General features: G+C 34.3%; 2 protein-coding genes across 20 annotated transcripts in view; one reads left to right on the plus strand and one right to left on the minus strand.

Annotated features, from left to right (window-relative positions):
* The first annotated feature begins 68 nt into the window (after positions 1-68).
* LOC106178802 (uncharacterized) lies at positions 69-4053 on the plus strand. 3 transcript variants are annotated; one of them, XM_087006820.1, is made up of 5 exons: positions 69-151; positions 358-397; positions 1081-1472; positions 1778-1963; positions 2407-4053. In XM_087006820.1, the coding sequence occupies exons 3-5, from the start codon at positions 1086-1088 to the stop codon at positions 2767-2769; spliced, it is 936 nt and encodes a 311-aa protein (XP_086862946.1). In that variant the 5' UTR covers positions 69-151; positions 358-397; positions 1081-1085; the 3' UTR covers positions 2770-4053. The 3 variants fall into 3 exon arrangements, with proteins under 3 accessions (XP_086862946.1, XP_013417606.2, XP_086862947.1); XM_087006821.1 differs by having other exon boundaries at positions 134-151; positions 341-397; XM_013562152.3 differs by lacking the exon at positions 358-397 and having other exon boundaries at positions 78-151.
* A 27-nt stretch (positions 4054-4080) lies between these two features.
* Positions 4081-25937, minus strand: part of LOC106178794 (uncharacterized) — a 38211-nt gene continuing 16354 nt past the window's right edge. For 3 of the 17 annotated variants that reach the window (XM_087006798.1, XM_087006797.1, XM_087006800.1), the window contains 33 exons: positions 24709-24858; positions 23762-23974; positions 22222-22302; positions 21300-21398; positions 19977-20078; positions 19541-19663; positions 19273-19326; positions 18845-18961; positions 18548-18667; positions 18054-18170; positions 17579-17746; positions 16801-16860; positions 15825-16466; positions 14646-14963; positions 12779-12983; positions 12461-12515; positions 12116-12136; positions 11781-11816; positions 10578-10681; positions 10322-10429; positions 10027-10076; positions 9498-9688; positions 9217-9264; positions 8948-9059; positions 8529-8639; positions 7955-8134; positions 7458-7600; positions 7007-7157; positions 6659-6781; positions 6258-6382; positions 5822-5958; positions 5299-5505; positions 4081-4737 (listed from right to left, as the gene is read on the minus strand). In XM_087006798.1, the coding sequence (XP_086862924.1) occupies positions 4565-4737; positions 5299-5505; positions 5822-5958; positions 6258-6382; positions 6659-6781; positions 7007-7157; positions 7458-7600; positions 7955-8134; positions 8529-8639; positions 8948-9059; positions 9217-9264; positions 9498-9688; positions 10027-10076; positions 10322-10429; positions 10578-10681; positions 11781-11816; positions 12116-12136; positions 12461-12515; positions 12779-12983; positions 14646-14963; positions 15825-16466; positions 16801-16860; positions 17579-17746; positions 18054-18170; positions 18548-18667; positions 18845-18961; positions 19273-19326; positions 19541-19663; positions 19977-20078; positions 21300-21398; positions 22222-22302; positions 23762-23974; positions 24709-24858 (4644 nt within the window). In that variant the 3' untranslated portion in view covers positions 4081-4564. Of the gene's footprint in view, positions 4738-5298; positions 5506-5821; positions 5959-6257; positions 6383-6658; positions 6782-7006; positions 7158-7457; positions 7601-7954; positions 8135-8528; positions 8640-8947; positions 9060-9216; positions 9265-9497; positions 9689-10026; positions 10077-10321; positions 10430-10577; positions 10682-11780; positions 11817-12115; positions 12137-12460; positions 12516-12778; positions 12984-14645; positions 14964-15824; positions 16467-16800; positions 16861-17578; positions 17747-18053; positions 18171-18547; positions 18668-18844; positions 18962-19272; positions 19327-19540; positions 19664-19976; positions 20079-21299; positions 21399-21920; positions 21945-22221; positions 22303-23761; positions 23975-24708; positions 24859-25937 lie in introns of all 17 variants that reach the window. The other 14 variants (XM_087006799.1, XM_087006802.1, XM_087006804.1 and 11 more) reach the window with 14 other exon arrangements.

A 25937-nucleotide genomic window follows, 5' to 3' on the forward strand; every position in this document is an offset into this window, starting at 1 on the left:
ATAACATCAATATATAATTATTTTAAATATGAGCCAGTATACTGTAAATTTTTAAAACTATTTTTATAAAAATCAGCTTTGAACAAAGGCTAGCTTATTTATGAGGCCTCTGATATTTACCTGTGGGTGGTGGATTTGCACTCCACGATAGGTATTGGCCGAACAGGAGCTGTTTCAACCGATATTATCTTTGCAAGGGAATATTACAGTCACACCTTCAAAATTCGAGTTGAACCAATTTCTTATGTCATTGAATCATCCAATTCACCTAATCTGCTGTAGAGAAGAACATGCAGTAATTTAGTATAGTTAAACTTAATGTAAACATTTTACTTTGTAGTGATATTTTATTTTAAGTAAAACTACAAAAGGCAGAAGTTTTGCAGTGAATGGCAAGGTATACAAGAGTTTATGGACGCTTGTTAAATATTTGTGTTTATATTATGATTGTCCCAGGTTTAAAATACAGGTTTGTGCATCATTTCAGACGTGCTGAAAACTTTTCAGAATGGCCGGACATTTGTACCGGCAGTAATGAAAAATTTTGCGGGCCGAATGGATTTTTGTCAGACCGAAAATCACTCTATTCGTTCGAAACAGATACTAACAGTACGATTAGGGTAGCTAACTTTTTTTGTGAATGTGATAGGTTTGAAATGGAAGGGAAAAACGCTTTGGGTTTTATATAATTTTATTAGTGACGTATGTCGAATGATGACTGTAAATTCAAAATTGCGGCTCTTAAAACTCTTGTCAGTCCTTTGGACCAACTAAGTCCAATATTTTACTGGTCCAGACATATTTTCCCGGTCATGACCGATCGGACCGACAGTTTCAGCATGTCTGTCATTTTAATGTTGCTTCAGTATGAAGAAAAAGGATCGATGGTAATTTGCCAGAAACTTTACTCAGGACATATTTGCTTAGGGTCGTTGTTCCCAATATCCAGTTTCCCAAATTGAACTTTTGAAATATTTTTCTTAACATCATAATTGAAATTTGTATTGATTACTACATGTATGGTATGGACAAAACCTTTATAGATACTGTCATACTAGTATTTGTTTTATTGACTTTCAGATACAATGATAAGAAGTCGTGCCCTCAAGTTGTGCGGTTATTTTCTCTTGGGAATACATGTTTTCTTTTTACTGGACGTGTTCTTCTTCCACTTCATAAGTTCAAGTAAAAAAGTATTGACACAAAATGAAGGCCATTCTCAGTCAGATTCTCAAAAACTATCAGTAAGTGTTGGCCACAAAATAAGAAAGACTGGAGCAGCTGGAGAGAAAGTCCACCAGGCGATATTAGATGAACTGAATAAAGACTATGCAGAACAGACTGATCCTAAGTTGATAACAGTTATAAAGGAAGACTGGATTGATCCCCCATGGGATGGAGCTGCTAGACATGTCAGCAGAAAATATCCCTCAAACAAAGTGACAGATGTTTTGAAGAAACTTCTGAAAAAGGTAAGTACACAATACTAGTACGATGATGCATTGTCAGAAATCCTATTTTTATTTTAAAGATTGAATTAATTTTTTAGTATTTATAGGTTTTTATTGAACATGACAGATATGCACATATCTTGTAAGTAAACTGTCTTGTGTATCTATTTTTCAGTAGAGTCATAATTTGCTGGGAGAGTTTTCACCTCAAATAAGCAGTTATTAACAGTTATTGATTGCCAGGTAATTATGAGCTAGTTAAAGCCGCACCACACTAAATTTATGTTAAAACTTTGTTAATATTTGCTTATATATTTCTTCTTCAGGAAAAAGGCTTCTTCTTTGAGTATATTGCTGGCGTGCAGTCTTTTACCCTGTACTTAGAACAAGAGAAGAAGTGGACAGGACTCCTCGTTGAGCCAGATTCAAAAGCATACAGTCTTCTGCAAAAGAGAAAAAGAAAGGCATATACGGCTAATGCATGCCTTTGTATAAAACCCTTTCCAACTTGGGTAAGAACGAATAAGGTCATGTGATTCTTGTACCACCAGCAGGAGCAGGAGGGTCCTTAGACTTGATGCATACTGCTGTCACCTCAGTTACTCTTAAATTTGGACAGTGTATAAGAGATGAACATTTTAAAATCTGACTGTGGCCTTATTTTTATAATGCTTCTGTTTGATCAGAAAATGCTGCTCTTTTATTTTCCTGTTCAACTGCAAATCCTTAGCTGGTGATACATACCTGGGAGACAGCCTAGAGCTGTCTGAATCTGTGACTCTTTAGTGTTACTGAAGGATTTTAGTTCACATTCAATTGATAATTTTTAATAATTGATACAATGAAACTTGGGTAATTTCCCATTTTTATCCAGTAATTTGTAGGTTGATATAATGCTTTTCAAATTATAGAAAGAAGAGACAACTATTCATTTTAGATATTTTTCTTTTTCCAGGAACAGTTGGAACTTACATCGTATGGAAATAACACAAAAGCAAGGAAGTTTACAAGAAATATAGAATGTCAGTTTTTTCCTTTATTGTCTCTACTACTTGCAGTAAAGCACACAGATGTTGACTTCCTCAGTCTGAGAGTCAGTGAACTTGGTGATAATGATGTGCTTAATCTTTTAAAAGCCATAAGATTTGACAACATAAATATTGAAGTTATTTCTACAACAATTTCTTTACAAATGGAGGCTAAAAATGTCCTTGAATATTATCTGGAAAACATTGGTTTTAAGCTTATCACTGAAATATCTGACAATTCAATTGAAAATACACTGATATTTACCAAAAACAGAGATGAGGGCCTGTAATTTCTTGATTTGATAAGGATTTGTGTATTTATGAAAATTTGATCTTTGTCAACATTTTCTTTTTTCAATTTACAGTTTAATGACTCTGTAATTTGGGGTCTTTTTTTTTTTATAAGTTATTTATTTCAGTAAATGCATTTTTCTTTAAAAACACCAAATGAGCACTGAATCAATATTATCTTGATATGCAGGTATACCAATGATTTTAATAAGCACACCACTTTTTGTTGCTAGAAATATTATTTCATGATTTTTTTCTTATTGTTTATTGCGTTGTGTTAAAGGAAGTAAAGTGCCCCTAGCATTTGTTATACATCTGTTATTTTGGTACTTTAATATTTTAGTGATATGGACTCCTGCCAGTTTTAGACAATTGTGGATTTTTCAAAGTGCTTAGTAAGATAATTGAAGCACTAAAAATCTTGATGTGCAAGTATATCACGCCCCTCTTTGATAGGAACATGTTTACCTATAATGATATGATTTTTTGTTGTCCTAGGTGTATTTATGTAAATAATAAACCTCTGCTATCTATTGAACATCATATATTCCTTGTTCATTTATTTTGTTATCATGCCTAAAACAGTGTAACTTAAGATTGCAGAAGTGTGAAACTAAATGGGTAAAATCCAATAACAAATGTTTTAGTAAAATGGATGATATTTAATATCATTGCTGAAGTGCATTCTACTACCGAAATTTGTACAGAAGTGATGTCCAGCAGTGCTCTAAATGCCTGCTTGGTCACTTGTCACAGATTTGCCTTGGACTATTGTAAAGCTTAGTTTTTTGGTACTAGTAGATATGTTTCCATTTCATTCATTTGGTATTGTACAGACTTACTTTAATTAATTACAGTTCTTAAAATCCTAAACAGCCACTTAGTTATGTGCAATAGAATTGACCATGACCTGACTTTAAGACTACTAATTTACATGTATCCTGTATTTTCACAAAACTCTGCTAGTTTAAAAATTACTACCATATCAGTTAAATGTTTAAATGATAGAAGGCAGTACATAGATTGTTGAAAATGTTGAAGTAGCCACTGGCAGATTTGACTGCATTTTACTTGGTTACTGAATGCATATCTGGGAGGATCAAGCTAAGCAAGTGCATAGATTTTTTGAGGTGAATAACTGCCTCTTTTTTTTCAGTTTTTTTTATAGTACGATCATAGTGCTTTATTTACAAAACTAGGCTTTTTAATCCTTTTTAATGTTGTAAAATAATTTTGTTCTACCATTTTATAAAAATAAAAAAAGTGGAATTAAATATATTGAATCTTTTTGTCAGTCAATAAAAGCGAAATTGATTTATGACAACATTTATTAGCAACTTTATTTATACATATATTTTTTTTTACTTTTTGTGACTCACTTAAATTACATAAAATGCATAAGCAAAAGGTCCATGTGATCTGGTTGTTTGTGTAAGAAGAAGTCCTTTCTCTCCACTATATCACAGTGAGTGTCACATGGACATAAGCATCATTGAAAGTCACAATACATTCACATTAAAAAATTCTATCACAGTTTCATAAACTGACTCACATATTAGTCTTTATATAAAAATATGATTAAATTCTCTGTAATCTGTAACTGTAGTGAAATATAAGTTAAAAGTGGACGGTTTCTTTTATTCTCTGTTCTGTTATGAACAATAACACAAAGATCAATAAAAAAAATCTAAGAACAATGTCTTCATGATGAAGTTGGACGGTAACAGCCATTTATCCTGACACAAGTAAACTATAATTGGCACAAGATATCTAGAAAAAAAAAAAAAAACAAGTTCAATCTTCCTCCTCTTTATCGGGGTCAAAGTTCCTATTGCTTTGTGCTGATGGAGTTTTGGTAACAATCTTGGTGACGTGAGCAAGTGGTGGGGAGTCTGCCCTCTCTTCTACATCAGCTGGTGTAGGTGGGATAGAGGCACCTTGAGCACTCTGCGGCAACTCTAGTGGAGCTGAAGAACAACAGGAAGCTATCATGCACAAGCCATGCAAAATAAATTTGGGCAGCAGATCAAAATTAAACTTATTTTGGAAACGAGCTCACAATAATGACTGTTTGTAACATGAACTGAATGTTAGCATGCACAAATAAATTCAGTGCATAAGTTATGAACTTTTGAAATCGGAAGATTTTTTTCTTCCAAATTAGCAGAATGTAAATAAACGTGAAAATTCTAAGCAAAAATGAAAATAAAAGTTCATGCATAGATAAATTCAGCCCATATGTTATGAACTTTTGAAATGGGAAGATCTTTTTCTTCAATATCAACAGAATGTAAATACACATGGAGAAAAACTATTTAAAGCAATAATGTAAATTAAAGTTCATTAATGCAATAAAAACAAAGCCAACAGACAATCAGCAGGGTTCAGCTGAAAAATAAAAAAGGTAGTGATTTGGACTCCGTCTTTGAATATCATGCCAAGTTAAAATTGTATGACAATTAGGAGAAACCTCATATCTTCTACCAAGTGATCATTCTACAATCATAAATACCGTATAGATAACTAACCTTGGTGTCCTGCTAGATCCTCTTGATGAGCTTGTTCACTTGGTGTGGGGTTCTTCTTTTCTCTAGGTGTTATAGGTGGTAATGGGGATATACTGGGGAGTACTGTTGGGATGTCACTGGTCTCTGCTATCCTTACTTTCTTGTCATGGGCACTACCTGGTACACTGGCCATAGGTGTGGAAGGTGGGACAGACCCATCCACAAACCCTGAGGTTAATGAAATATTCACAGTTTATATCTATTTATATATTTCATAATGCAATGCATTCGATTGTCGTAATGTAAATAATACACCATTTTAATGTTATGATGGTCGGGAAATTTGCATTTTTTTTTTTGACAATTTTAATCAGAAATGAAATATATTTGTTCATTTTTCTAAGGTATTACTTTGAATGTTATTTTGTTTGTGCTGTGTCAGATGAAAACCTGGTGCCACGTTCGTACCCAATATGTGACACATCTTTCATGAAATACTTCACTGGTTTAGTGCATAAAATAAATTTGTGACTCATTTGTTTACCTGTATGTGAGCGAGGTCTCTTATCTTTAGTGACAATTGGCTGAGTGGATGGCCTATTAACAGTTACATATGACCGAAGATTGGTGTTGGCTGCATTCACTAGTCTGTCATCACTGAGACTAGAGTCAACTTTTGTGCTGAAAGATAAATATCAATACATGCCAGAGTGGAACCTTTACAAAATTCACTAAAAGAAAGAAAAACATAAATTATGATCAAATAAGAATTTAATATTTCAGACTACAAGCACAATATTTTAATTATCATATACACGTAAGCCTCTGAATCTGTTATTTTATTATATTAAAAAAACTGACATTTTTTTCCTGCTGCACAGCTTAGCAGGTCTATAGGTCATAAATTTTAACTTCTTCAAACACTGCAAACTGAGCTCATTTTCTAGGCAGGTTTCATAATGTGTGGGCCTTTCTCTTACCTAATTTGATTTTGCCCAATGAGCATTCTGTTGATATCCAGGTCTAACATCCTTGGTGTATTGACCAGTGAGGTTTGGTATGGATAGCCTGGTTCAAGTGCTGACTTCACATGAGATGAAGACATCTGAATACATATAAAAAATAATTAGTTCAATGAAATTCTAACATACAACAGCTTATAAGCAAAATACCCATTGAACTCAATTTTAATTTTTGCTTAAGACAAGAAAGTAAGAAAAGGGGTGTTTTTTGGTGAAATGTGAGTACTTTTTCTCGGTATGTATGTCAAATAATAAACTTCTGCCCTCTGGCAATGCCTTGAAAACTTCTCTTTGAAGCTCAAAATCTTCTGGGTTTTTTTTTGCTCAGGTGACAGTATACTATCTCACAAGTAACTTACACTCCAAACTGGCCTGGGCACCTCTCCCACCCAGTTGACAGCTGACCCTGTGAGCATCTCCCCCTCAGTAACTGGACCACGCTGCTCAGAAACACCTACTGGAACATCAGCTGCGGGCAGATTCTGGAACAATACTCATATCATTTAATTTTGGTATCTATCTGATGCAAATAAGTAAAGTTTGCAAGTTGTCTTAGTATTGTGTGAGTAATATGCTAGGTCTCCATTGTAACTTTTGTAATTTGATTAAAAACTTGTTTTGAAAGTCGTACATTTGAAACATAATGGAAGAGTTAGTTTATTTAAAAAGGGAAAAATGGTGTGTCTCCTTGCTGAAATCGCCAGTACCTGTCCATATCGCCTATAGGTGGCACTTCTAGAATTGGAAGCAGGAGTAGGAGCTGGCACATATGCACTGTGCTGTCTGTCCCTAATGGAAGCTAGGTAGTTCTTGAATGGTTTACTCAGGGGTCCATTGTATCCAGCATGACCAAACGGTCTGGGAAAAAAATAATATAAACAATACAATATATTTCACAGCTACTTCTCATTAGTAAAAAAATTACTTTCCTGTACTGTTATAATAGGAAGGTTTCCTTTTTCTAATAATCTATATGTCATAAAAATATCTGAACATACTTAGTGTTACATATGAATAATCTTTTTATGATGAACTATAGTAACACTGATATGAAAAAATACATTCACTATTAAACGATGAAGGTAAAAGCACATATGGGCACAATATCTAAAGATATCAAGCAACTGGCTTTCCAAATGAAAATAATGATTTTATTACCTCCCCCTGTATGAATAGTGTGGTTTAATAAGGAATATTCCAGATTCCTGTTCTATGGCATCTAGAGTTTCTGTTAGCAACTGGGCAAGCTGGAGCCGGGTGTTGCCCATCTCATCCATCTTCTCTGCCCATCTCTGGGCTCTCTGGAAATAAAAACATCGATCACTTAATTTTCTTTCATTCTTTCAAATTAAACAAAGTCAAAAGGTTGCTTAATATCAATTATCAACATATATCATGTGAAAGGGGGGATGAAAAGAAATTTTCCATCAGCCAAATTAGGCAAAAATTAGAAGAACACTACTAGAATTCAAAAGAAATGTTCAGGTGTCATTATGGGCTACAAGTACTTAAGGATAAAACAAAGATTTAAAAATCAACAATATTTTGATGAGATATACCACTATAACAGGGCAGGGAGGGGTGGGGAAATTCAGATAAGCTATACCCTTTGTATCTGAGTCCTAAGAAATCACAAAATATCATCTTGTACATACCACATTTTGTATGGTTTCCATTCTATCTAGCACCTGGAACACCTCATTATTCAGGCTCTTGCTCTGCCTGACTGTCTCCTCAATTTCCTTCATACGGCAGTGGTGTACAAACTTCCTTACCAGGTGGGCCAGGCGCTGGGCTGGTAGGCTGACATAGGCCTGCATCTGGTCCACAGCATCCTAGGGAAACATGAACACATGACTCATGAATTCGAAACTTCTTCATGTAAGAACAGCTTCACTGTAGATGTTAGAAATTATAAGACTTGCTTTCATATCATTATTTATAGAGTCTTATAATTTCTTATAATTTCAGTGATGTAGATCTACATCACTGGCATGGATTCATCCAGGATGATTGGGATATCCAGTGATGAGGACAAAGAATTGTAAACATAAAACATTGTCATGTATCCCATCCCTTCCATCTAACATCTTCTAGTGTTTATTTATTTATTTATTTTTTTACAGTAATATTTCGCATGCAATTTTTAGATTGTAAAAACTGATTCCATTATGTCATCTGAAGAAATGTCTCTGCTTTCAAAATATTACCTGAAAGATGACAACGTACCTTATACAAGTCTGGACTGAGTTTGCTATCATTTACAGCAGATTTCATGGCCCTTGAGTTTCTATCTGAATCCAGCCTTGTGAACATGACTGCTGAGTCTGGATGTTCAAGCTGTGAAAAAAAAAAACATATCAGTAAAGTATAAAAAAAAAACAAACATAATAATGAATGTCACAGAATATCACTGAATTACATACATCACATTAGAATAAACAACATCATTAGGTACTACATCTGAGTGATATATACATGTATAAAAAACAACACTCTCTGACCACAAGGTGCCCTAGTAGTCTGATACAAATATGTTGTTTTGACTCACACCATATTTTTGTATGCTATTTTACGAGCCCCTGATATCAGAGGGTAATAGGAGACCATGCTGCAGTGAATTGTTGATGCATGTTATTTCCCTGTACCTGAGTAGAGTACTGTCCCGGGGACTGAGCTAAACTTTTCCTCAAGCCAGAAAGCTCTTTTTCCAGCTCTTTAATTGTGTCCTGCATTCCCATCATAACTACCTGGTTGTGGCTGGAACAGATTACATATTTATGTTAATTTATTATGTTAATTTATGTTAATTTTACTGAATGTGCATTAAAACGCACAAAACTTACAGGAAATTTTGTAAGATAAAAAGATTTTTAAAAATTGAGTAGCAGGAAGTTTATGTCTGATAAAAACTTACTTCACTTCATCCTGATGCTTCTTTGTTTCATCTTGAAACAGGTTTTGCCTGCAAATATTATAAAAAAATATTAATACCAGTATAAAATCATACTGGTTGCAATTTATGATATTTTTCATTATATATAATTATATTTTCATATTCAACAGACATACTTTCACTTAAATGTATACTTTTGAGCATATCTTAGTGTAAATTCTACAATTGCAGAAATGATTACAATTAAAACTTCAGGTTCAGCCAGTCAACCAACATAGAAAAAAAAAAAAAATTCAACTTACAGATGATCATACTGTTGTTCCAATTCCTGGATTCTTCTGTTCCCAGAGTCGGCACTGGTGGGGGTCATCTTGGTTCCTATTGTTCGTTGACTGTCCCTGGTGGCCCCCCTCAGTGACTCGGAGGACCTTTCTCGTGTCATTGTACGAGTAGGGTCACGGGAGACATTCAAAATAGATGACACCACAGGGCCCTGCACAGGAATAAATGGTCACTTTGGTAATATTACATTATAGAATTCAGATATGATTTTGGTAAGAAAAAAAGTAGGAAGAAGTGACTTGGTGGCAATATGACTGGGTAACGCTAACACCAGAAAACTCCCGAAAAAAAGAAAAAATATCCATTTTGTTATCTTAATCAGGGGGAAAACTTCTGACAACTAATGCATACTTTTATTAATAATAATATGCCAATTACCAATTTACCAATGTCAGTAATCTGAATAATAAATGATGAAATGATTTCAGAAACATGTAACATAATTTCTGATCTTAAACAAATTATATTTTGTTGGCGCTGATCACTTACCCTGTCATTTATGATAATACTGCTGAGCAAGGATGTTATTTCTTCAAATACTGAAAATGAAATAAGTGAAAAATTAGTTGTGCTTGTTAACAATCTTAAATCTATTTATCAATTTTATTTGCTACTTTAGACAACAAAGACAACAATAAATTTAAATCAACAGACGATATCATCTTTAAATATAATGCAGTGAAAGAATATAATAGAATATAAATATAATGAAGTGAAAAAAAACACTGGCTTGAAGCATGTATCATGATATTATTTAAGGGTGCATAGATTAATCCTCACTTACAGGTATAGACATTCTTTGTCATCTTCTCAATTTGTGGAATCACCTTTTCACCACGGTCAAACAGAATACCTTCTATTTCAGATAACATTTGGCTGGCCTGAAGCATCTCTGAAGTAAAAATTATTTAATATTTGAAAGAATGTCACCATATATGTCAAAATTCAATAAATCATTCAAAACTATTATTTATTTCACAGAGTTCAGGAAAAACACAAATGGGTAACTAACCAGTCTTGCCATAGTCTTTCATACTCACCTTTATTCAGTAGCACTTGAGCAACATCATCTTTGAATTTCACTATTCCATTGTAAGTTTTCATGTACTCATTGACAATGGGGTGATCTGCCAGAGCCATGTGCCTGAAAGAGAAGTACAACATAGATGATTTAGCATCCAAAACACTAAACAGTCTATAAAATGAATAATTTGTGAATTTACAAGAACTTCGGTGACAACCAAGCCTTACATAGGACTATGTTTAGCTGTGCCTTTCCTTGGTGTTCATTTCATTCCTATCTGGGAATGACATTTTTAATTTTACGATCTGTCATCTTAAAACCCTATTGTAACTGAATTCAACAATGAATAATTTCCTATTGCTTGACTGCTGCCTCAAAGTATATTAAAGGAATTTGGCATGAAAAAAAGTGGTAGTTACTGTCTTCATGCTATTTTATTTGTGCCATTCCTCTACCCTAGAACCTTAAACTATGAAACATACCTTTGAACTACATTAGATAAAACCAGAAAAACTTTTTTACGAAACAGGTGGCTAATTGCTTTGAACCAACTAAAATAAATTTTTCATTCAGTGTTATATTGAATAATGTGAGAATATAGAAAAAAAAATCAGTCTTCATGCCTATAAGAGGCTATATGCTAGAGGCTATATAAGGTTTTAAGATTTAAAATTTACATTTGCATCAAGACATTCATGTACCAATACAAACATTAAAGAGATGCAACACTGCTACAAGAACAGAAATGATCACAAACACGAAGTTAAGTATTCAAACATGGACTATAACAAGTGTACGCACATATACATAGTACAAACGGTAGTACTTTTTTCATCTGAAGTATGTGCAGATCAAAACTAACAACAAAGACAACATTAACAACATTCAGTTAACATCCTCATTTACATTAACAGCTACATTAACAAACAAAAACATTAAAGACATATATATAGAATAATCAAATTACAAAAGATCGGGCATTTTAGAAAAAGAATTATGCACAAATATGTATTTCAAAAGAAAAAAATCCTTCTTTCACAATGCTACACCACATAGCAACATTAATTTTTAGTATGAAAATTAAAAAGGAATGGTTATCATACAAAGAATATATATCTGAGGCAATGCTCCAAGTGTGACTGACATAGTAGAGATACTGTACGTATAATGAAGGCAAATGCTAAGAGCAATTTGAGTTCACATATTCCAGTATAATTACCAGTCTGTAATATCAATTTCTTCCTCATCTTCCAAACTGGGTGTTTAAAAACAATTGTTTTCATCATTTTTGATGTCACACTTATTCAAATTTCTATGACTGACAGATAGTTTAAAAGTGCACTTTATTTATACACTGTAGTCTAAACATGAACATGAATTTTTGAATCTTAAAAATATAAAAAATGACTATATGTACTAGTATTACAAATTTTGATAAAATAAATGAATTTTTGTTTAATATTACATATTAGATTGCAAGTTTCTCCAAATTTCAATAAGAAAATTAAAAACTTTTATTTGCACGATTTCCTGAGGAAAAGTACCGTGTTTTACCTGTCATTTTCTTCAATTGGGCTTTTCAAAAAACAAGAAAGTCGATTTAAGATATCTCCTGGTTATTTTATCTTATAATCCCTGCATTATCGCTTGATGAATATAACTTATATGTGGTCTGAATACACTTATCTCAAAACCTTCATTTTACAGATGCCTAAATCTGGATTATCTTTTTAAAAACTTAAAATTATGACAATTACCATCTAATTTTAAAATTCGAGAATCATTTCCAAATTAATCACACCCCACACTTATAAACTCCCCTCTTTAATGGTCTAGAAAACAGCAGTGAGCAATTGTATTTAAAAAGTAAAAGTGGAGTAAAATCAGTGCTACCCTTACCTCTTTGTGTGTAGGGACATGGGGGAGGTACCAACATCAAGTGTGGTCTTTACATCTGAAATATAGCAATCACGACACTGTAACATATCTCCTATACAAAGGCTAATAATAATAATATTTAAAATCTGCAGTGAACAAGTAAGACATTAACCGAAACTACGATTTATAAACAATAGTAAATAATTATCTAAATAGTTTGTTTTAAGTTTTCTTTATCACAGGTTACCTCAATAAATTATTACTTCTTCGGGAAAAGATCACTGGATTCTCTAAAGAAGAATTCTTAACATGTTTGAACCATATCTGTGTCACACTCACCTTCAGGGAAGGGCATATCTCCGTCCTCATCCACCTCCAGCTCACTGACAGGTCTGGAAGTCACCATGATGCTCTGTGACATCTTCCGCCTCTGGTCAATGGACTGCCGCCTCTCGGCTATCTTAGCCTTGTGCTGGCTCAGAGAAGACGTCTGACTGGACATGCGACCATCTGCCCCGGTGTCAGGTCTGCTAGGTTCTACAGACTGGAAAAAGGGTAAAAAATACATATTAGTCAAAATATACATGTATATTCAAATTTAATTAAGAGTTTGATTTATCACTTAATAGACAAAATAGTGACATCTTTGACTTAAATGTTTCACAATCTTTTAACCCTAGTAATTTTGGACACATATGAGAATATGTACAGTATTAAATAAGCTGTAAATAATTTTATAACCCACAGAAGAAGGGCAACATATAATTAATACCCAGAAATCCTAAAACAGTGATGTATCAAGAAAAAATTAATGAGATCTGAAATAAATAAGTGGTTATAATCAATGTGCAATAAACTGTGCACTATGTGGTGGTTGAGAAGAATTTGTTTCCAAAATATCTGGAGCTGTGCATTATTTGTGAGATAAATAAAATGAAAGAACAATTCGAAACCCATCAAAATGTAAGTTTTAGTAAGACCAGTTAAGAAGTGTTGTATGAGGGATAATACAACTGAGAAGGCAGTGTGGCGTTTATTATTAGAAGTGAGGCAGCTTGTGGCAGGGGGTTCCTGAAGGGAGCAAGGGGGGGGGGGTGTAGGGGCAAATACCTGGTTTTTATTTGTCCCGACTCTTTGAGCAGTACTGTGTAAAGCATGTGAAAAAAAACTAGCATTTTCAGACATTGACCTTCCAGAAGGAGGCCTGGACACTGAGTTAACTGAAAGACTTTGTGATTTCTTTGTATGTCTGACTGCTGCTGTCTTGGGTCTGAGACCATTAGGGGAGATCACAGACCATGGATGATAGGTTTTCACTTTCTTTGACTTTGAAAAATGCACAGATTTTGATTCTTTTTGGTGTGATGTAATGATTGAGTCACAGCTTGAGTCTCTTAAAATGGACTGAAAAGGGAAAAGCAAGCACACAATTATGGTGTTAACATATGTTTGCAAACATTCTCCATTCAAATCTGCAATCAAAACAATTGTTATTTTCAGTGTAAGTATTTCTGTTAAAAAGTATATCATGATAAAAAAAATCCAGTATAAAAAATATATCAACACACATGCACAAAAGGTTGAACATATTCTTCTGGGATGTTATAAGCCCTGCAAAATAAAGCTGCATGCATTTATTAGCATTAGCAGGATACAAACACCTAAGTACTTCAAAGATTTTGGTGGGTACACTGTACCAGTACAACACTTTATACGACTTTCCTACAATGACACAAGCAAATGGCTATACATGTACATGCCATGGTGCACAAAATACCATACATCAGAAAATATGCACAGTATGATACACATCTTTAATGTGTTGTGCAGCTGGAAAAGCTCTGGATGGATACACTGGATATGGTAAAATACATGTGCATAAAAGCACAGGGGGTAACCACAATAGGGAACAACAGAGGGATTATCAGTGGCAAAGCATGTTACATATGCCAAGGACGCCGAATGCATGCGAGCATGGGGTATTAGGAGGCATATAATTCATCAACAACAGTGTATTTAAATATATGAAATATGCACATGAAAACATGTCACATACAAGGATGGGGCAAGTTGCTAGCATGGCTATATGAATTAGTATGCATAGGTGAGACAACAACTCCACCGGTGACATGCAAGGTAGGCAGGTTAGGTGACAGGCGAGTTAATCCAGGTGCAGGTTGATCATCCACGGAGGGTGCAAGTATACCTTTCTGGTGGCGTTGGGCGTGGCACTACGCTTCTGCCCACTGGACACCCTGGAATGAGCCTGGCTAAGACGCGAGTCCACACCCCCTTGTGCACCCTCTGCTGCAGAGGCAGTGAGGCTGTGGATGGATGCAGGAACAAGGTCAGACTGCATGCGTGAGGGGGCCAACGAGGCAGGGGTCTTTGGCAGCTCCACTTCCTCATTGGCTGCCTGGTCAGATAAGTGCAGGGCATCATGAGGAGTTTCTGGCACTGTTGAAGCAGGGTCCTCAGGTTTGGGCTCCTCTTGTGCAGGTGCCTGAGAAGGCTGTTCTGAGGTCTAAATAGTGGGAAGAAGTGATAAGGAAAAAACTAATTTTGCAGAACAAAAACAAATTTATGAAAGAAAGTTCTAGAGCAAGAAGATGGCCCTTTCTGAAAAACTATATCATCATGAAATATACAGTATGGAGAAAGAAGATATAATTTATAGATGATACTTAAAATTTAGCAGAACCGATTTTACACATCCTACGAAGTATGCACTATAATGGAAGAAAATATAATATGATTTTAAGAAGCAGAATTATCTATACATTCAAAATGCACTGCAGTATTTTTATATCAAAAAAATATTTAATGCTTTTTCTAATAAGCAGATGTTACCAGTTGACAAATAAATCTTTGATTAAAAGATGAAAATATAAAATGACGTATCAAGTCATGCAAATACTACAAGATTATCTAACAATACCTATAAAGCTGAAAAATTTGTGAATTCAAGACAAAAAGAACTTGTGTATCACACATGTGCATTTAAGAAATAAGGTAAAAATATGGCAAAATTAATTTAAAGCTGAAAAATATTTGGTTAGTTGACACAAATATGTCACTCATCATCAAATACCAATATACATGGATCTATTTTATAAATCCAACAGAAGCCTGAAGAATAGAAAGTATGTGTCGTATGGTTGAACAAAGTCTCAGCAGATGAAACATGCTGTTAGTAGATGCAATAACTAGTCCCCTGTGATAAGTCCCCATACAAGTTGACCTTTATTTGGTCACAACTGGAAAGCCTGTTATCCACTGAAAATATAAAGGCAGCTATTTGTTAGTTAAGCACATGCACCCCTGTCCCCGTGCTCTGCTGTAACCACGTGCCATCCTGTTAGTGTTTCATGCAAGCCAAGCTAACCTTCTCCACAGTTTCCTGGGTCTTTACCTCTTCTTGTGCTCTGTACAATTCTTCATCTGTCTGCAGCTGTTTCACAGCAGTCAGCTCCTTGAAAGGGGATGTTGCTTTGTCGTAGAGCTTCTGAGGAGGCTTCTGACCCACGTTTACGTCTCCTCCAAGCTTGGAGAGTGGAATGGCTGCCAGTTTGGCAAATGTTTGGAAGATGCTGCTTGGTTCAAAGCCCAGAAATATGGCCTCTGTGGAGACTTGGGTGGCCAGACCAAAGATGGCCAGTGTGCGGTCCCTCTCTTCCTCATTCAAATGGAACTCTTTCTCATGTTGAGACATGAATGAGCTTCTGAGGGCATTCAGCTGCTTCTGCTGCACTTCATCCAGATTGGTTTCAATCATCATCTCTTTGACACTCTCCAAGGCCTCCTCCATGACAGGAGGGAGGTGCTTTGCAGCTGTGGCACCTTCTTCCTCCATACCTCCTTGAGATGCTGTCTCCTCATTCTCTGGGAATATTGTTACACTCAAGGCATTTTTGGCCTTGTGAGACTCTCGTGAAATAAGCCTGCTTCTTCTGCCTGGGGACACATTACCTTGTCCGATACCAGGGACAGTTTCTGGACGTGGAGATTTGGGAGGTGTTGGGGTAAACTAAAATAATGGTCAATGATCATGGAATGGTCTAGTATAACTGCTCTCTAACTAACAATCATGATTTAACTGAAATTTGAGGTTTTCAATGGCTACATTCGATATAAGAAACATTTATTATCGTAGGAATTCAATTTTCAATGGACAGTCTGCCCATTTTTATGTCAATGCACAAAATTATTGTGCTATTCACTTTTTATCAAAAAAGCAGATAAAAACAAAGTTTGTATATGACAAAACTAACTGAAACTAAGTTTAATTATATATTAAACATTGCTGCTCACTTACACAGGAAAAACAATAGAGGATAAAGATAACATTGGCTACTGCCTACCTGTTCTCCTAAATCTGTTTTTGCCTTCTCCATACTCAGTCTGGAGCTCATGTCTCGCACCTGAGGTAGAAATAATTTTTGGAATTTATAATCATATTTCAAGTAAATTAGCTTAAAGAAGTTCTTTCCGTATGTTTAGTAACATACTTCCCAACACGTTCACAATTTAATTTTTCATAAAGTAACTGGAAACTGGGCCATTTTAATAAACTAATTCAATTATCTGCATGCATGTTCCATGTACTGCAAAAACCAAAATATCAAACATTTGCACAGCTTGTATACTGTATTGTAATATATATTTGTATATGTGATTCATATTATTAAATTTATTAACAAAATATGATTATTAGTAAAACAACGTGAAAAAGAAAGACAAAAAACTGTAAAGAATTTTTTTTAAAGTTTTTCTTTTTTTTTTGTTAACAGCATCAACAACAACAATAAAGGGCAAATGTTATTAAACAAATTCCAGCTCGGCTTCTCTGAAATTTTAGAAAAAGTTTGACAACAGTAACAAACAGACCTTCTTTCCATAGTGTTTGGGTTTCTGTAAAAAAACGTGTCATCCACTCTAAGCATTTGAAAAAATGGCATTAGTGTTCACCAGGACAAGCTCATCTGTTATTGTCAGCAACTCAGTGATTTGCGTCATGTCACAACAACAAATTGGGTTTCACAAAATGATATTCACAGTGAATTCACAACATCCACATACAACAACAACAACAACTTGAAGAAAAGCCAGTTAGTGCCACAAAAACTCCGTGGTGGCTACCTTGGGGGTTTCCTGTGCACTGGCAGGGGGTGCGGTTTGATCATTGACAGACTCTTCCTCAGTTTCTTTACTGACCTCCTGCAGTGGTAATGGTGTCAAGGCAGGCACCTCTGCCCTACTGCCATTATCCATGGTAGATACTCTACCAGCTGCAGCTGAATTTCTGATCTGTATTCAGAAATAAATCAAAGTTTCATCCTTCTATGGAATGTGTACACATATATTCAGTAAAAAATTATACATGATGTGTAATTAGTATACCTGGTCTCATATTAGCATATGAATAATGTAGTCAATGGCTCAAAAGAGTTCTTTACCTATAGAAAAAGGATTTTTCTTGTTTTCACAAAACTGGTTTTCCTTTAAATTATAATTTCGGAAGTCAATATCTTCGCCTATTGACTGCTTTGCTAGAGTAGGCCAGGTATACTTTAATATGATACATAGTTTCCACTATGGTTCTGCATGAGCTCACCTTTGCATCATCTGTCTGCTGCAGCAGAGCCTGCAGATCTTGTTCTGAGGGAGCCTCGGCAGCTGCAGCCTGTGGCTTCTCAGCAGACAGCTTCTGCTTCTCTGTCTCCTGTAGTTCCTGGAATGGGAATTTGTATGATAAAAGGTCAGGGGTATCAAGTTGTTAGTGGGAGTCAAACAAAAGAAACAATGGTTTATTATCACATGTTATAATCAGCATTCAGAAAAGTTAACACATAGGTATAAATTTGCAACTAAATTATGAAAATATTCTCAATCAAAGAATACGTGACAAGACAAAATGTACTTCAATCACATTGAAAAATGATTTTTAGAGCTTAATTGTCAATGTCTATTGGATGAAAAACTAAAATGTGACAAGTGACATTAAAAAGGTATATGATACCAGTATTATGGTAACCAATTTCACTCTGCATGAGATATACAGAAGCATTCACTCAGTATATTTCCTTCTTTTTTCCTGTTTCCACTTACCAGTTGTTCCTGTTCATTTATGAAGTCTTCTAGTTGTGTCATGGCGGAATCTGCTTCCTTCTCTGCCTCTGTCTGTAGCCGCTGAGCTTGATCAACTTGCTGCACTAAGATATTGCGTTCCTAAAATAATTTGGCACAGATTTACCCAAATATAACAAGTAGCACCATAGAAATACACACTGAAAGAGTTAAGAATTATATATCAACAAATTATGAAAACTTCAGAATATGTTTAAAAACAGGCTGGATGAGATAAAATATAATATGTTCAAAGTTTAGAAGACATAAACATTTTACCTGTTCCCATTTGCTCTTGTGTTCCTGGAATTGAGCTTTAAGTGTGTTGACTTTCTTCTGTGTTTTCACAGTATTTACCCTCATCTGTTCCTCAATCTCATCCAGTTTTTTCTTAGTCTGTGAAAGAACAGATTGAAAATGTATGACTTAAAAGTAAAGTGTGTATTGAAATAGTTCATGATAAGATAATGCACACTGACCACATCTGTATGCTGATTAAAGAGATTTAACGATAAATGCACAATTTGGCCTCCATAATGTACACATATGCATCAAAAACTCATCATATAATGCAATTATATAGCATAAAAAGATACATAATGTTTCATAAAGATAGATATGTGAATAAAATGAATAAAGGATGGGTTGGTGAGAATTTTTTAAATAATATTCTACTTTATATGACTAAAAAGAATCCCAGAACTCACCAGCTGTCTATACTGGAGGAATCTTCCAGGTAACTGTTGGACAGGAATATTACTCTGAAAATAAATGAAAAAAAAATTAGTATACAATACATGTAATTTGTACTGATCAATGCTTATAATTGACTGCTTGGGGTTCAATCTTCCAAAACACTTCATGGTGTTATTTTCTGTTTTAGAGGATTATGATATTGACCAGTTTCTGTATCTGAACAGATCAATGAAAATAGGTGATAAACTAGGACAAAGTAAATGGGAATACAATACTTACCCATGCTTCTTCATTCCGTAGATCTGGGGCATCTTCAAACTCTACTGTCACCTCCTGTACTGGCTCAAGCGTTGACTTGGCACGACTCTGCGATGTTTCCTCAGCCTCGCCTTCTTCACGTGTCTGCAATCATTTTGAATACAGTTTCAATACTTATTTCTTCAGCTTACTTAATATGGTCATGATCATTACATTTAATCTAGTTTCCTTAATTTAACTCCAAATGTCACTTCAAGTCAGAAAGAAATTTTCATTTTAAAGACGTAGCAGTATGTTGGGTGTCAACTATATCAAGCAGAAATAGGAGTAAAAAAACATAGTTATCAATACATTTTAACAAACTTGGAAAACACACTAAATTCATTTTAAGCCTTGGTAGTATTTAAATAACCACAAACTATATGAGTGTAAAGGTGCAATAATAGAAGGAACTTACATCTGTCCTAGAAGTCTGTCGACTCTTGGCTCCAGATTTTTTGCCACCACTGGATTTATTGCTAACCTTGGAGGAATCCTTTGAAAGCATACGGCTGAGTTCCTACAGGAGAGGGAATGGTTCATAGATGAGATAAAATTTTGGTTAATGTTACACCCAGGTATGGTGGTAGTGAGAAATTTCTTCAGTACATAAAAAAATCTACCTTGAAAGGAGTCAAATTATACATGAAACTCAGTCTGCAGGAAACAAAGAATGACTTGATTCAGAAATCTATATCCACCAACAATGAATTTCCTGAAGTGCAGATTAAATTGTTGCTAAGGACACACATCTGTTCTTTGTTACTTCTAAGAAACAGTGAAGAGCTTTCATCATTAAACATTTTATTGATGATTTCGGAAATAAAAGCTGGGTGGCAATAAGTTTGATGTTGTTTTTAAGAGGATTATAATGGAAAAAAAACTTCATGCAAAATGTCTGGCATCTGAAGCTCATCATGGCTTTACCTGAGCCACTGTGTTTTAAAGGCCTCTATACACAAGGACTACTTAAGATAGAAAAACACTGGTAATTAGATGTCCACATAAACCCAGATAGATGGAGAGAACATAGACCCAATTTTGCCATCTTCAACCCATCTAATGTGGGATTAAGAAGATTTTCAGTCTTAAATAGTCCTCGTTCGAACAGACTTGTAGGGTTTATGTAAACCAGGCTACCTATCTATACACCATAGACACACTTACTAACGAAAGCTGGCACGGACTGACATATAATAAATGTGACAGAGGCAATAACCAGGATTGGATTATGAGATTAGTCTATCACAGTTGGCGCAAACTTTTCCATGGATTTCTTATGAATAAAATATGAATTTGTCATTCTTAAAAAACTACTTGTGAAATCAAAAAGTAAAATGGTCTCTTTAGCATACTATACACAGCCAATGCAATAACAACACATTTACAATATTTTATCATTGAACAGGCTAATATTGCTAGGTAGTAAAGACAATAAGCCATGAATGCAGATAGTGACTTGTAATATTAACATACAAGGCATGCATACACAGTTACTACATATCATTAATATTACTGTAAAATTACACTTATTTAGGTATACATAAGGAGGGTAGAAAAAGCCAAGAGGAATGAACAGTCCTATTGGTACAGCCAGCCTTGTCAATGTTAACAAAGGTCAGGGTATTTATTAGAATGAATCAGTGGTTAAAATTTTGTAAGTTTAATATAAATATACTTCATATATCATTGGGATTAATATTTAGGATCCATGCCTGAAAGTTTGGACAATGTTATTTACATTCATGTAGTGTTCAGTGTCTGTGAGTGATCTTTTAACTACTTCCACAAAAGAATCTTTAGGGCGAGTTCTGCCTAGCAGACTGGCAGACAAGGATCTCTACAGAGAGAAAGAAAACCAAATATTATCACTACATTAAAAGCTAATTCTGTTACTTCTACAAGATGCATTAAAAAGTAAATGAAATGACAAACTAAAAGGAAGAGTTATCCAATAAGTTTACAAATAGCAGCTTAATTATGTTCTTTAAAAACCAAAAGTTACATAAGCCACAAATATCAAGCTACCAGAAAATCAAGTCAGATATCCTGAAAGATTCAGGTATTTTTTCCAAACTTCCAAATTCTGAAACTAATATGTCTTAGACATCTTGTGCTTCTTTTCCTATTAGAGAATCACTGGCTGAGAAAGTTCTATTTATCTATTATTTCATTATGTTGAAACATCCAATTAATTATCACGGATCATGAACTCAGTCAAACACCATGACAGCACCACTGTGGTACAACATCGATGTATCAGATATCACCATATACATAATATACAACATCACAACAATAGTCTCACCGACAAGGGTGAGTTGAATGACCCATTGACAAACCTACATATACCACAACCAACCTTAATTCTGACTTTCTTTTTCTTCTGATTGTGAGAATAAAGATATCATAACTTTTAGATAGTTTTTCAAATCTTTCATTTGTAACTTCTTAAATTGAACCAATTAAACTATAGGAAAATGCCCAACTAAGAGCACCTGAATTATGATTAAACTGGATATCTATTCAAAACTGTGCATATTTTAGTGAACTGTTGTTAATTGACTGTGAATACTCTATGATATAATACTATACTGGCCTATATGATAAAATACCCAGTGCAAATATTCTCCCTTGATCAAAGAATGAAACAGATGCCTCACCTGCCGTGTGCTTTGCCTTGAAAGCTTACTTTCAGCATCAACATCTGACTGTGCCGACTCATAATCATCACTTTTCTCAGTCTGAAATAAGAGAAACAAAAAACTAATGAAAAAAACTCACTTTTCTCTAAGCAATACCACACAATCTGTTTGAGAAACAACAGCACATTCAATCCCACTTATACTTTAAATTTTGTTTGGTCAGATTTTAATTCCAATGTAAGAAAACAATTTTTAATGAAAAATAAATATTGCAATTTGTTCAAGTAACAAAAACAAAAAACTTTTTTTGAAATTCAGAAAGTGTGAAAAAATTCACCAATTTTTAACATTTATCTAAAACCATAACCGAGTATTCATAAAAAAGACTTATACTGTCTTTTAGAAACCATCAAACATTAAACTAAATCTCTTTAAGTACAAAACTGTCTCACTCATTCTAAAAAGAGCCCAAATACCACGTGATATAGTGGGTCTTTCATCTCACACCAGACTCTCACAGCAGACGTCCATACATGAGTCAGGTACACTCTCGGCACCTGATATAAAAGGTTATGGCATTGTAGCCAATAATCCTGTTATTGTTGTTATGAGTTATGAACCAAGTGCCCTAAGTGTTATGTCACAATAACAACACATTAGTGAATGAGCTCCACATGAAAACTAAAACCATTCAAGCATTCTCCTCTCATAAAGACATCAATCAGACCAGAATCATGTTATAATAATGGTTAACTCTCATAAACTATAGCTGTTAATAAATAAAGCATTATATTCAAAATTAGCGAGTGCATTAGAAAATGTAATAACTGCATGGTCACACAGCCGCTGCTTTGGTTGTAGAGGCCTTTGCTTCAGAAAACCTTTTATGTACAGATTGTCCAGTACTGGTGAAAAAATAGACTTTTGGCTTTTTAGAGCCAACAAACTCCATCGTTGAAATATGATTTACATATTAAATTTTATCTGCATTAAATTCTAGGTTGACAAATTGCAATAATATACGAAAGCTGTGTATTTTACAATCATAAAGCATTTTGATCACTGAAAACCAAATGGTCAATAGAAATTGATGTAATTGAATCACAGAAGCTGAAATATATAAATATTGCAAGCTCTGTCATAAAATATTGGGCCAAAATTAAAAGCAAAATGTTGCATGCATATATAAACAAAAAATGGTTTAGAACATGTTTTAATAGAAAAGTTCTCATCAGTTAAAAAACATTTGGTTCTGTGAGATTAAAAAGGCAATTGTTCAAAAATTGCAATTTTATAACAAACAAGAAAAAAATTGTAAAACAAGTAATGATCATGGCTCTGAGCGAACCACTTAACAAGTCGATTTTATTTTGATCATACTGAAGAAAAAACAATGGCCTTTTCAATGATTTTACAGTATTGGACTAAAATTAATTGTTTAAAAAGTGCAATAAAACGTGCAGCCAATTAGTTAATGTTGGCACAGCTTGGCTAGGTTAACTGGAACCCAAAACATCATTCATACATCATATTAATCACATACAATGTCTTCACATACAACTATTTCAGGGGGTTGGAGAGATGACACGGTTTGCTCCTTTTGCCTCTCTTGTTCAAATTGTTGCTGCTGTTGTTGATGCAGCAGTATTTGTTGATCAAGCTGTTGCTTCTGCTGTTCTAACATTTGCTGTTGCTGTTCTACCTTCTGCTTAGCTAGCCTTGCTGCTTCTGAGGCAGTGGTATTGGTCCTTGCCAGACCTTCTAGTTCAGCCTGTGAGGGAAGTGACATGAATTGCTTAATTTTTCTCCTTTTTTTTTTTATAAGAGCACTTTTTATTGCAACTTTTGGATTGCCAGAGGATAACTGTATTGATGAGAATCAGTACAAGCTTTGCATGCAGAAACAAAATAAATAAAAACTATGCCAGTAAAAGAGGAAAGAATTAAAGAATCCAAAACACAAATCAATTAAATAAAAAAAAAATAGAAAACAAAAAATGTACCAACACCTAAGTTTGAAACTCTTAGACTATTAGAAAATACTAATGAAAATTTCAAGTTAAGCAAAACTAACCAATTTTTAAATTAATGTCACAAAGAAAACAAAAGGGTACGAGGTAGAAAAATATGTGAAAGTCTATCTATCTTTGCAAACTGCAGAAAATGTGCTTGGAGACTGTTATAAAAAGTAGAGATGGAAAAGTTTGTTAAAAAATGAAAGAGATAAGCAGTAAAGCTCTATGCATGCAAGAAAAAAAGTAAAACAAGCAGGTAAAAAAAATATATATATAAATAAATGAAAAAGCAAAAAGTATAAGATGTATATAATGATAGAAATAAAAAGTGCTACAGAGTGACACCCACATAAAAAGAAAGACGAAGCAGTGCCTATAAGAGCTTGCTGCAACTGAAATTCAAGATTCTACAGAGTCACGTTGGTCTGGCAAAGGGAGAGCTGCAACAATTCAGTGACAGTGAATGCAACAAGTAAACCTTTTTACATACAATAGTTTTATCTTTTTGCAGCAACTTTTGTTCATAGGTTTTCATATGATCGGCCTGTTTCCTATGCATGTGAAGTTCTTGAAGTTTCAATTGCTGATCATGGCTTCTCTCCAAACCTTTCAGCTCTCTGTTTAATGTATTTATGTCCTCCTGATTAAAAATGCAATTCACCATCAAAGGATAATCCACAAATGAAGCGGAAAAAGGACCTTATTATGATATGAAGTAATGTTAAGAAAAGTGATGCATTTCTTATTCAGAATTAATACGATGTAAATATATTTCGCTTTCAGAAAAAAGAAAAAAAAAAGAAAGAAAAATGGGAGAAAAAGAAAGAAAGAAATCCTATTATTAATTTCAATCCATATTTCAATGTTGAAACCCAATACCCATCTCCTACAGAATATGACTAATTGGATGATTGTTGATTTTTTCTTCCATAAAAAAATGGTAAGCTACATAATGTTTTCATAAAGTTAACTGCATCTGATTTGGCAATTAATAACATAAATTCTTTCTGCCGTGTCAAACCCCTAGAGCAGTTGCCATGACTACCTAGTTGTATACACTTTGTACTAGTTAAGAACCCCCAGATGACTTCTACTATAGTAAAACTTCTTTTTTGTTGAACCGACTCCAAAGTCAACAATGCCACCCAGCCGAAGTGAGAAAGAGAAAAATAGGCATTGTGCATTAGGCATGATGTGATCAAAAATACTTTGTTTTTCTATATTAACAACTATTTGCTTGCAAAGGTTCAACCATGAAATCTTTATGTACATTGGGTCCCCCTGCGTCAACCTTACAAACATCTAGAATAATGAATGGTGAGCCCCCATAGCAGGGGATACCAAAAAGCCTTTCTAGACCCTGGTCTGATGTTTGCCAAGCAATTAATGATACTGCTGAACTGAGACCCATTTACTTTTTCCTAGGTGTCACCTGTCATAAATATTTGTTCCACTATTGCCAAAATTAGGCCATAAGGTATGTCCAAGATCATGAAGTACAAGTTACATAAGGCATTTTATTTTTTCCTAAAGGAATTATTTCATGTAAATTGAAAGCATACAATAAATGTGAAAGTTACCAAGGAAAAGTGGTACTTCAAAACTGCAGCAATCTGTATGTGTACAGATGTTTTTTTCCAGCTATCTTGAAGCTATTACTTTTACCATGAGACAAAAAATGTTAAAAGATTTACAACACAAATTTGCCAAGTAAATGTA

The sequence above is a fragment of the Lingula anatina genome, chromosome 2 (genome assembly GCF_051362555.1).
Source record: "Lingula anatina isolate TDL-2025a chromosome 2, LinAna3.0, whole genome shotgun sequence".
In the NCBI taxonomy this organism is placed as follows: domain Eukaryota; kingdom Metazoa; phylum Brachiopoda; class Lingulata; order Lingulida; family Lingulidae; genus Lingula; species Lingula anatina.

Bases quoted from the DNA above. Each gene is read 5' to 3' on its own strand.
- LOC106178802 (XM_087006820.1), top strand. From the start codon at position 1,086: ATGATAAGAAGTCGTGCCCTCAAGTTGTGCGGTTATTTTCTCTTGGGA. The intron at 1,473-1,777 runs GTAAGTACACAA...TTTCTTCTTCAG, and splicing joins TGAAGAAACTTCTGAAAAAG to GAAAAAGGCTTCTTCTTTGA. The intron at 1,964-2,406 runs GTAAGAACGAAT...TTCTTTTTCCAG, and splicing joins TAAAACCCTTTCCAACTTGG to GAACAGTTGGAACTTACATC.